At 35.0% G+C, this 12739-nt stretch overlaps 1 protein-coding gene across 2 annotated transcripts in view; it reads right to left on the bottom strand.

Moving 5' to 3' along the window:
• robo3 (roundabout, axon guidance receptor, homolog 3 (Drosophila)) overlaps positions 1 to 12739 on the bottom strand; it is an 80056-nt gene that overhangs the window by 18879 nt on the left and 48438 nt on the right. For both annotated transcript variants that reach the window (XM_046861355.1, XM_046861354.1), the window contains 4 exons: positions 10456 to 10627; positions 7990 to 8195; positions 1788 to 1869; positions 614 to 782 (listed from right to left, as the gene is read on the bottom strand). In XM_046861355.1, the coding sequence (XP_046717311.1) occupies positions 614 to 782; positions 1788 to 1869; positions 7990 to 8195; positions 10456 to 10627 (629 nt within the window). The remainder of the gene's footprint in view (positions 1 to 613; positions 783 to 1787; positions 1870 to 7989; positions 8196 to 10455; positions 10628 to 12739) is intronic.

Here is a 12739-nt window from a genome sequence, read left to right as displayed (position 1 = left end):
TGTCCTATAAGAGCTGCCTCTGGCAGAAGACAATAATATCCATTGCAAGCAAAAAAAAGAGAGAGAGAGAGAGAGAGAGAGAGAGAGAGAGAGAGAGAGAGAGAGGGAGGAGATAAGGCAATTGGGAGTCAGTGAATGTATGTGTGCAATGAAGTGAACAAATGTCTCTGTAAATATATGTGCGCATGTGACACGAGCATGTGTGTGTGTATTTGTATTTGTCAGGATAGAAAAGGCATTGAATAAGAACTTTTTTCATTCCATCAGTTTCAAAACTGCATTAGGCTTAATCAGAAATCCTTGTTCAAAGTTTCCGTGTTGCCCAACATTGAAATAAATACTAAAACACTTGAAAATATATTTATTGAATAGCTTAATTTAGTTCTATTGCTACTGGATTCAGTGGGTGTGTGAACACACAAAAATGAACACACCTCTCAAGACTGATGAATAGTATTAATTATTAATTAATTATATATATATATATATATATATATATATATATATATATATATATATATATATATATATATATATATATATATAAATTATGTTATAAATGTAATAAATATATAATATAAATATAATAAATAAATATAAATGTTTCCCATACCTGAACGCCTCGATGATGTACGAGGTTACAGCTGAGCCACCCTCATGAGCGTTAGGCTGCCAGGTCAGCGTTACACTGTTGCGTGTCACATCGGTCACAACAGGTTTGTGAGGTGGCCCGGGCAACTGGTAAGGCTCAGAGACAGGGGCAGTAACCACATCTCCACTCTCTGTAACACACAGACATAGCCAATGATATATCAGTACTTTTTCTGGCTTTCAATTGGATGAATGATTGAATAAAGGAAAAGATTTCTAATATTTGGAATTGTAAAGATTATAGAACAACCACAATAAATATTGACATAAACAAAATGATCTGCCAATATATTTATAACTTAAGCTGGAGATGTCTATAAAGTTAATACTGAACATTTACAAGAATAACAGCTGACGTTCCCTATGTTTGTGTCAAACCTATTCTAGGTTTTCGCTAATGTCAAGCCTGAAAATGAATTTGTTAAATTCACAATTTTAATTGTGATATAATATAATGTGATATAATATATTTGTAGAAAATAAACAAATTATCTACCAATAGAATAAGACAATTTAAAGCTTGAAATGTAAAACCACTTAAAATCATGCTAAATAATCGTATTCTTTATTAGATTAATATGTTTCTCACAATAAGTAATATTAGATCAATAGCCCATATTCAACATATAATCCTTGTATAGGGTTTCATTTTTCACTGCTTTGATGCAATAGATTATGTTTCAGGTTCTTGTAGTCAAAGAGTAATAAGGTGAAATAAATTTGTGCCTATTACTATATTGTCACAAGAAATGGTTTAGGTAAATAGGCATCATTGCTAGGTATTTATAGAACATAATTATTTCCCCTTTTTCCAATTTAACTCAAAATTGACTTTGTAAACAAAGATTAGTGCTATATAGGAAAGTTTTCCAAAAGACAACCCTGATTTCAAGACAAGATTTAATTGTGGCTTATGAAGTAGCAGAACTCTGTTGTTTTTTTCACACTGCATTCTTCTCCAATTAGATCAGTCAGTCAGTACTAATGAAAGTAATTCTATTTGCTCCTGCACAAATTGACAATGACAATGTTTGTGCGAGCCCATTCACAGTTAATGATAAAAACAAAAATACAGCACAACACCAGAATAAAATTAAAAGATGCACTAAAAGTACATATATGGGGCAAGTATTTACCTTTCACAGTAAGTACTCCACTCCAACTGGTCTCGCCGCTTGAGCTGGAGGCGACACAGGTGTAGACCCCCGAGTCGGTTTCCTAGCAACAGCAACGTCATGGTCAATATTTGCATGGACATAAAATATCACTGCACATGCCCTGTGATTGATCTGTACACTGAAAATGCACCAAGCCTGCCTATTATTTATCACTAACAACTAATTGCTCCAGTTAGAAAGTGGATGAATGTTATGTACTAAAAGATTTACTGATATACCACTCAAGCGATCCTTGGACAAAATATTAGTTGCATCAACTTATGGCATATGGGAGGGGTTTCCAATATTTTACACAAAGGGCCAGTGTGGGTGCAGGTTTTCGTTCCAAACAAGCAAGTCCACACCAAATTCCCCCTGTTTAAATCTAATGACTTTTATTATCAATAGCTACAAGGTGTGGCCCTTGTTTGGTTGGAATAAAAACCTGCACCATATCGGCCCTTTGGGGAAAAGATTGGACACCACTGGCATATGGTCTGTACAAGTAAATGCATATGCATAAGTAAAAATAAAAGTAAAAGAAAATAAATATACATTTAAAAATTATGATGGGGAACAAACATTATAAGTTTATACATGAAAAATACAATAAAAAAACAACATAGAAAAAGCTATACTATACATACACTATACAATTATATTATACCATAACTACCATAATTAATTTAGACATACAAAATAATATACTTTTAAGGAATATAAACATCAATATTTTATATAAATAAAATACCAGAAAAAAAACCTAAACAAAATACATGCAATAGTAATTTAATTATTAATACCATAATTAGTATAATAAACTCAGAAATAGAATACAATAAAGTGTTATGGAATATAATAAGATAACAGTATAGTGATATCTATTTCATAATATTTGTGAAGTTTATAATTATTTTCAATAACAATTATGGTCATTTTTTGCTGAATGATTTTTTTTTAATCAGCATCACATATGGTCTTCTATTCTGAATGAATCCTATTCCAAACATTTTCTACATTATCCTTTTTTACAAAAACAAACAAGTATATATGAAACATACCAGTATCTACTATTAAGACATAACCATTTTTGCCAGTCAATATAATGTAATGTTTTAATATTGCAGAATAACGTTATTCTAGTTCTTCTACAACAATAAAAACCAATAATAACCACTCATAAATACTGCAATATCATCACCAGTACTGAGTTTTAGTAGACATTGAAGACAAACATCAGGAATAATTATCCAAAAATATGTCAGGTGATCAAAGAGCATTTAAATAAGTCCTGATTTTTGTCTTATTTTACCAGATAGCAGTAATATTCTGTAGTTTGAGTTACAGTGTGTGTGTGTGTGTGTGTGTGTGTGTGTGTGTGTGTGTGTGTGTGTGTGTGTGTGTGTTTAGAAAGAAAGGGAATAGTGAAGATTTTAGAAAGACGAGGGTGGTGAGAGTCAGAGATGAAGGGATGCACACAGAAAGTGGGAACCATTAAATTTTAACTCCCTGGCTGAGGGGCAGAATCATGGCTGAAATTGCTTACAACAGTGTAAGATGTAGCACTTTTTTTTCTCCATGGCAAAGATCTAATAGTGCTGACAGCACAGGGACATCGCTCACAGCTCTAAGGTTATACACAGACGTGCACACCACCATGCATGACAACAAACACCTGAACAATACTACTAGCTGCAGTGTTGACTCCGACTCAGCATCTTAAAAAACTACCTATCAAACTATTATCAAAGCACATATGTCATTTTTTTTTTAATCCTCTTGAACAACGGCGCAAATTAAAAAGAGAATTAATACAATATCAACAGATCTGTATGTATTATTTTTAGATCAATACATCATCAAGGGGTCTGGTTAAGCATGTTACATGACAGCTACTCCCATTCCTGTTAAGAACTTAGATGCAATATTATCGTAATGATAAGGTTAAATCCATGACGTTTTAGCCTCTTTTGGCCTCTTTATACCACCACAATGGATTTTAAATTAAGCAAATGAGATGAAATTAAAGTGTAGACTTTCAGTTTTAAACCAAGCATTTTTACAATCATATAAATAATAAAACAAATTGCCCCTTGACTGATATGTATGCCAGGTGTGGCCTTTTTAATGAGAAATAAAGAAGATATATATCATTGTCCAAGAATATAACATATGTCAAATCCACAATTAAAAGTCCCGTTTATGAATGTTTATAAAATCCAAAACGAGATGAGGAGTTGTAATTTATTACAACCCCTAGTTTGCATTCAAGATGCACAGTAAGGCCAGATTTGACTGAAAATAGAAACATCTAAAAAGCCTGCCCAGGTCTGGAACAAGATTTCTTTTAACAAATTAAACCAAAATGTACTTTTACTAGAATAATAGGAAGAGAAGATTATGGAGAAAGTAAGGAATGGCTCATGATCCAAAGCATACTACATCAAATAATAAACATGGCATGGGCATTTATGGATTCTAGTGGAACTGGGTCACTGGTGTTTATTGATGATGTGACTGCTGAAGTATCAAGATGAATTCTAAAGTGTATACAGCTATACTTTCTGCTCAAATGCAAAACTGTTAGGTCAGCACTTCACAGTACAGATGGATAATGACCCGAAACATGCTGTGAAAGCAACCCAAGAGATTCATAAGGCAAAGAAATGGAAAGTTTTTAAATTGCCAAGTTAGTACTCTGTCCTCAACCCAATTAAGCCTGCTTTTCACTTACTTAATAAAGACTTAATAAAAACTTAAGGCAGAAAGACCAAACAAACAGGCAGCTTAAGGCAGCTGCAGTATAAACCTGGTAAAGAATCTCATGGGAGTAATTATTTGGTAATGTCAGTGGGTTCCAAACTATAAGCAGTCAACTATTAAAAAAGCATTTGCATCCAAATATAAGAGAACATGTCATGTTTAAGATTATTTTAATTTGTCCGATTAATTTTAAGCCCATGAAAATGGGGGGAGTGTGAATTAACCGGTTGTAACTACTAAATGATCAACACTATATTTTTGTTCAAATTTGTTTGTGGAACATATGAATGGACCCAACTGTATAAACACATTATATTACTTTTTTTCTTAGTAATTTATCAAGTAGCAATATTTGACTAAATGTGAGCTCTTTACGCAAATATATTTTCTGTTTTTAATAACCTCAACAATGATGGAAATATAATGAAAGGACATTTAGTGTCACCCAAATGAGGATGGGTTCCCTTTTGAGTCTGGTTCCTGTCAAGGTTTCGTCCTCATACCATCTAAGGAAGTTTTTTCTTGCCACTGGTGTTTTTTGCTCCTCAGGGATGTAGAGAGTAAATGTATAGGGACAGAATGACATTAAAATTGATATTAGTAATGTATTTAATTCTGTTAAGATATTTTCTGTTTATTGGTCAAAGTGCTACACAAATAAAATTCAATTGAACTAAACTGAATTAGAATTTTTGCAATGTGATACCTGAGGCATGTGTAAGTTTTCTGGATTTTCAAATATAATTAAAATAAGGTATTAATCAATTATAAATCTAAATTAAAATCTATTAAATAAATTAAGAGTGGGCCTAAATTTTATAGTGATGACTTTTATTTTCAGCATGTCAATAAAGCCCCGAAGACTACAGAGTTATTATGTCATTCTGTTAGAGGAAAGGGTCACTGCAAATCAATACAAAGTTACTCTGAGTGATCACCTTTATCCTGTGATGCAATGTTTTCAATCTAATGGAATCGCTCTTTTCCAGGAACACATGGCAGCATATATGTAGAAAACAACAACTCATTGAATGATTTGCTAAATTTCGCTAAACAAGATTTCGACTAAATTGAAAACTGAATGGCAGTGTCATGTTAAACAGCAGTCTCAATCAACATAATCAGATCACTAAATAAATTTAGAAGAATCCTTCAATCAATCCTTCCATGCCATGGTTCTACAAAGTTCTAGTGATGCATGTTGGCCAAAAACCCTCTTAAAACACTTTATGTTGCTTCCTCCTTTAATTTGTCACCTGCCTGTATTTCTGTGACTTTTGGCATGTAGAGAGCCGAAATGGTGTTTTATTTTCTCTTGCATTGTTGGAGAGAAGTGTAAAGAAGTTATGACAGCATGTATGAGAAAGAATAAGTCAGAGAAAGAAATTGCAAACCAAAGCCATATTGGCACACTTCTGTACAATAACTTTGTTCTAACACTTCTTCATATGAGACCTTTTTTTCAAATGGTTTTGACCAGAACTCTACTGATTTTTGTATGTATTTTTAAGCACGGCCAGCAGCCATGGCCGTTAAACACAAGATTAAAAATGCATGAGTGAAAACACAACAGGGGGCTTAATATTTTCACTGCTTTTCAGATCTCTTCTTCTCACTATTATCTCTCTACTCTCTCCATCTCCCATTACTCTTCACTTTCCAGTTTGCTGACATATACTCTGACTTCTCTACATACTCTCTCTCTGCTTTCAGAACAGTAGGCTATAGATGGCCTCTGGTGATCCTGCCAGTAAAGTGGGAATATCTTCACATTTCTCTATCTCTTTCTTTTAAAGAGCCCTTAAAAATGCAATTTTCTGTCTGAGAAAGATGAATGGTATTCAAAAAACAGTTCACTCTTGTATGGTAAATGCAGGAGATGAAGGAAAAAGCCCCCCCCTCCCGATACTGATCTACACTGTGGAAATGAGTAGTTTCTACTGATCAGATGACAGCATAAACAGCTTTTAAACTGTTACTTACTGGTAGCCACAGATTATAGAAAAGGATTGCTGAGAGTACAGTAGCCCATAAAGATTACATGACCTCACCCGGTGACTTTCTATACGATTGAATGAGAATTTAATTAAAGGCTAAACAGTCGTTAATCTGTCCAGGCCACAATCAATTAACCCAACATCCACTTTCATTGCAGTGGCTATCCCTTAGGAAGACACACACACACACACACACACACACATTGAGCTAGTGCTACAGATTTGTTCATTATGGTTGTCACATCAAATTTTACTGTTAAAACGCTGGTCTAATATTTACTAATTGAAATCTTAAAGATTCTTATTTTGGAAATATATATATATATATATATATATATATATATATATATATATATATATATATATATATATATATATAGTTAACATATTTAGTAAATATGGTATAGTATTTGTCATATTAAAAGATCAGGCTACATATCAGTAAAATGGAGGTAAAAATCAATATACTCTAGCTACACATGAGAAAAACAAGCTAAATATCAGTACATTGTAGGTAAATATCAGTATAATCTCGCTAGATATCAAAAGAACAGACTAGATATTAGTAAAATGTAGGTAAATATAAGTATAAACAAGCTAGATATCAGAAGAACAGGCTAAATATCAGTAAAATGTGGGTAAATATCAGTTTAATATTGCTAGATATCAGACGATCTTGATAAAGATCAGTCAAATGTAAGTAAATACCAATATAGTCTGGTTGAATATTAATATAAATCTAGCTTAACACTCAAAGTCTACCCAAATATCCGGACCATTTTGCTAAATATTGGTTAGATCCAGCTAAATATCAGGGGACTAGGCTTTAGCCTATCAAATAAATAGCTAAATATCAAGAAAATATTCTGTCGATAAATAACGTAAATCAACTCATACTATACTATATACTAATTCATACTAATAGCACTTTCTTTGGTTTATTTAATACAAATGCACAGTGTAGAGCAAACTGCTAATTTTCAGTTTGTTAAAAGGTGTTTATCGGTGTGTTATTATTTTTTTTTAATCTTGCATTTCTCCTGCTGGACAGGTGGGTCAGCAAACTTCACAAGCTCTTGTTATGAAGCCTAGCTCTTCTGACCCCACCATTAATCAGAGTGATAAGCACACCTGTTGTCTTGATGTGCTGTCTGTGTAAATTCTGTTGCATTCTGAGACACACACGGGCATGTTCTACTGACTAAACTGCACAACAGATTTGCAGGTGAGCTGAACTACAGACATGAATTTTCCAATGCAGTGCAGCAGCATATGGTGACTGTCAGATAAGACAGTTAACTGTGAAGCCTAACATGCTGAATAAGTTCGATTTGAAATACCATATGCTAATGTTTTTATGGTTGTAAGATAAAAAAAAAAGAAGAAGAAAAAAAAAAACATGCATATTCCCTGTAAAGTACCTGTAGGGCTGTGATTTGCAAGCTGCCATTCTCCATTAAACTGATGCGCTCATCAGTTCCCAGCATTCTCTGCCCATCTCGCTCCCACTGAATGCTGGGTAATGGGTTGCCCATTACATAACACTGCAGCTGAGCAGTAGCTCCAGGAGCAAGCGTCTGATTGGCTGGGCCTTGACGAATGATGGGTGGGACTCGATCAGACGGAGCTAAAATCAAGCAAATCACATGGTTAATTAGACCCAAGACAAGAATAATATACGATTATGTTATGCTGAGCACTATTCAATCATTATGCATCCCTGCAAGTACAAGGGCTATATAAATCATTGTTAAGTAAGTGCAAGTTTACTGACATACTGAGCAGACAAATTCAGATTGTAAAACACATTTGACTGAAACATGGAATTAGGTTTAAAAGTCTAGTCTATTGTTTTTTGAGCTATGGTATACTTGGGGTATTGGCAGAGTTAAGCAGAAGTTATTGGAGCAAGAAGAAGAAGCAAAGTCCTATTGCTGATGCACTTGTTTCGCTTTCGCCATCCGCTCTCCAGTCACCAACCTGCAAGTTGAAATAATGTAGCGCTAAGCAGGACAGGAAAACCTTTTACTGCGCTTAAGCCCATTAAATCATTACGATAGATTTCAGAGCAGGACAGTGTGATGGAGCTGAAAGAAACTGTGATCGTTAGCAGCAATCATCAACTTCCCTGTGCTATTAAATGGCAAAAAGCCAGATGTATGAGAATGCTCCATCTGCATAGTGCTGTGTTATAATGTGCGTATTGGTTTTGACGATGAATTATGAGATCCGAAGTGGTGCTGCAGTGCATTACTCTACGACCTGCAGCATCCCCTGCTTCACATCAGTGTGGCTTCACTACAGTGTGTTTTGTATGTGTGTTATTCCTAAGCTTTACTGGATAAATTATTCAAATTGAAAAACGGTCCCTGTGTTGACTGGGCCTTTGATAAATAATTGACTTTGTCAGTTACTTTAGCATTTAGCATTCTCATTTTGTCAGAGGAATGTTTAAAACAAGCTTTCACTTACTGTAGAAAAATGAAGAGGTCATAAATGTGCAATGAAACATAAACAACACTTTGCAATGTCAGAGATTCTGAGCTCAGCTTTATAATACTGAATTAATGCTAAAACGGTTTCTTTCAAGAAACTCGGTTACTTATTTCATGGCCAAAAAGAAAAAAAAAGTCTATGATGAAGTGAAAGGAATGAGGCAACAAGCGGTTGGTTCATTGCTGTTTTCCAACCCGCAGTGTTCTACAATTGTTGTTTTTTCACCAGGTAAAATCCTATTCTACCTGGTTTTGTGGATCTCTCTTACTTAGGGCGAAACCCAACATAAATAGCATACACCGCCCTAAAACAACTAAATCAATGTTTGACACTTCATGTGTCATTGCCCATGGTGATGTAACAAGATTTCATAAAATGCCCAGAAAATGAATTTTATGTGTGTTAATAAGCAGGATTCTGCATATAGAAAATCTCAAAGAGATACCCACAAGAAGATACAGAGTCTCTTGATTTAAATAATAGTGAATAAATAGAAAAGAAACAAGACGATTTGATTTAGCATAGATCTATTACCTAAACACAATAATGTATTTATCACCACACAACCCCATTTTACAATGACCACTCCAGATCGCTCCCTGTACCAATGATCAAAATACAGCAGTATAACATCATTACACAGTAATAGAAGAAGAGTGCTCATTAACTTTGGAGGAAAAAATAGATTATTTTAAAAACAGCTCCCTTTTATTTAGTAATTCAGGAAAAAAAGAGAGATTTGTGTAATTCACAGTATAGTGTTGTGCATATGGCACAGAATGGTTGCGATTTGTATTATCAGTGACGGCTGCTTATAAACCCTCAGTTGTGAGTCTCATTAACCGGGTATATAATGGTGGGTTTGTGATAGTTTTGCAGCATTCAGAGATGTTCATGTGCCTGCATTAAACACACACACACATACACACACACACACACACACACACACACACACACACACACACACACACACAATTCCACACATAATGCATAAACAGTTTATTGGTCATTGGGGAGCAGGAGGGAGTGGGCAAATGTTGTCGGGCTATTTGCATAGTGTGACGACGACTTGTCCTTTTTGATTACGTCTCTCCCGGCCTCCTGCTGCTGTGCCCCTTTGAGGATGTGGAATTTTTAATTTGGCACGGCTTTTGAAGAGGTTTTAATTTATTTTCCGGGTGAAAATGAGCCACACCGGGTGAAGCTCACTGCGATAAGGTCATGCACAAATAATACAATTACATTTACAGATGCGGAAGCTTAACGTTGTTAGGCTGATATTAAAATACCAATCAGCGTGTTAGCAGCTCTGTGTATGGGTGAAGGATGATGTATGTGATGGTCACACACATAAAAAGAGCAATCACAACTAGAAGGGTGCAGATACCCACCGTCTTCTACCTCCAGCAGGGCTTTGGTGAGGACACTACCTGCCACGCTGATGGCCTGGCAAATATAATATCCGGAATCCTCGCTGTGGACGTTGCTAATGGTGAGTTCACCACTCAGTGATACAGAGAAGCGACCTGACTGCGCTGGGGGCTGGCTGGGAAACATCAACATCTGGAAAAAAAAAAAATGTAAAAATCACTTTATGAGAATAAAGTGTGTTTATTTTTTATCCAGTCACATCAATACCGAAACACCGAAGCAAATGTATATCTGCAAGAAGTAATCAATGTTGTACTGTACCACAATAGGTTACCTATGCCTATGTCAATCTTAATAAAACACAATATGATAATATTATAAAGAAAAGCATAGAAGCTCATTATCAATTTTTTTTACTTGATACTTGTCTATAGTAGTATTAGAGAGAAAAAAGCAGCACATTATATACGGGAACAAAGTATTAATATCCTTCAACCTGCACATGCGTACATATTAAGTTTTATATTGGCACCTTGTAAATACAAACGCTATAAAAGATAGTAGATCACACTGCCATCTTATCTATCACAGCCTTACTAAAACAAGTTATGCATTATTCAATTTTATATCAAGAACATTTGAACAAATAGATATAATATATAAAACAGGGCAATTAATTGCAGTTGTAAAGTCATTATTACAATGAGTGCTATAGTTGTTTATTTTACACACAAAATGCTTATGACCGTTAAGATTTATGTACACATTAAAGAACAATAGTGGAGCTATCTCATCTGGTGGTTAAGGGTTTATATGTGCAGGGTGTCAGACAGACAGACTTCACACACAAAGGTTGAGGATAAGAAGCCTTCTTCATGCAGAAGGGAGCAACACTGACAGCTGCTCCATTGTCTGAGCCTGCTAGGGGGAGGAGAGGGAGTGAGAGAGAGTGAGAGAGAGAGTGAGTGAAAGAGAGAGAGAGAGAGAGAGAGAGAGAGAGAGAGAGAGAGAGAGAGAGAGAGAGCGAGAGAGAGCGAGAGAGAGTGTGCATGTGTGGGTATGTGTGTGTCTGTGTGTCTGTTACTGTTTTATTTTTGGAGATTATTTACTGACCCCCTCATCCTACACTCTGGCTCTGACCACTGTCAGTCTGTTACTCTTGATTTTGTGTCTATATCTGTTGCCCTTTTTGCTGAATCTCTCTCTCTCTCTCTCTCTCTCTCTCTCTCTCTCTCTCTCTCTCTCTCCCATCTCTCCCTCTCTCTCTCATAAACAAAATATAGAAAGCAAGACTGGTCATAATTATCTATTCTGCTAACTCGATAGATAGTACAATGACAAGAAGATTCATACTTATACTATAAAAACTTTTTTTCATAATACAATATATAGATTCTGATTCTGGTTCACTAGGTCATAGTTTAGGATTAATCTAAAAAAACTATGCAAAGAGGCAATATTGTATTAAAAGCATACAGAACACATTTCATTTCAATCAAAGTACAATTTCAGTACTTGGCATGACTTTAGATGCCACAGACTGTAGCCTTTTAGACATCTAGGGGAACTTCAATACACCACCTGAGTCCTAATTTGTGCCTTTCTTGTATCCTGAGAGAAGGTAGGAACAGTTGAACAGTGCTAGAGGTATCAGAGGGAACGTGGTGGAGTGCGGAGTGTGATAAGCTTCAAATACATACATTAGGGATGTGTATCTCCATAACCGAGGAAGCATAGCCAATGATACGATACATTGTAGATACATATAAAGCAGCTACCGGTGCGATGCGATACAATTCACCCCATCATAATGCAGAGTGATCCAATTTCGATTTGATTCAACACAATGCAATGCGATGCATTAAAAAAAAATAATGCTATGCAATTCAATATTGTACAGATATTTATTTATTTATTTTTGGGTTAGACAGCAAAGTGCCTTCTGACTTCCAACACATGGACCTTTCATAAACAGCCTTTGTAGTGCAAACAAAACATAAAAAAACATTAAATAAATCCAGACGTTCTTTCCCTGTTCTGTCTCCAAGAGGATGCAGCTCTACCTCTGCCATGTTAATCTATATTCTATGTGATTCTCAAGACATGGCTCGATCTTCGTAGTGTTGTGATATGTCATATTCCCATAGCAGCAGTTGTGCTGAGAGAATGTTCTTGAGAAACAGTTTAGCGAGGAAAAATTAATCTAAATATAAAATATTGGTCATAATTTATTGGTCACTTACTAAGTAATAAAAGTATAGCGCGTCTACTAATAGTTATATAGAAATAAATAGTTTTTTACCG

Source organism: Silurus meridionalis, chromosome 11 (assembly GCF_014805685.1).
Source record: "Silurus meridionalis isolate SWU-2019-XX chromosome 11, ASM1480568v1, whole genome shotgun sequence".
Lineage (NCBI taxonomy): Eukaryota > Metazoa > Chordata > Actinopteri > Siluriformes > Siluridae > Silurus > Silurus meridionalis.
This window is presented reverse-complemented; position numbering and strand designations above follow the sequence as displayed.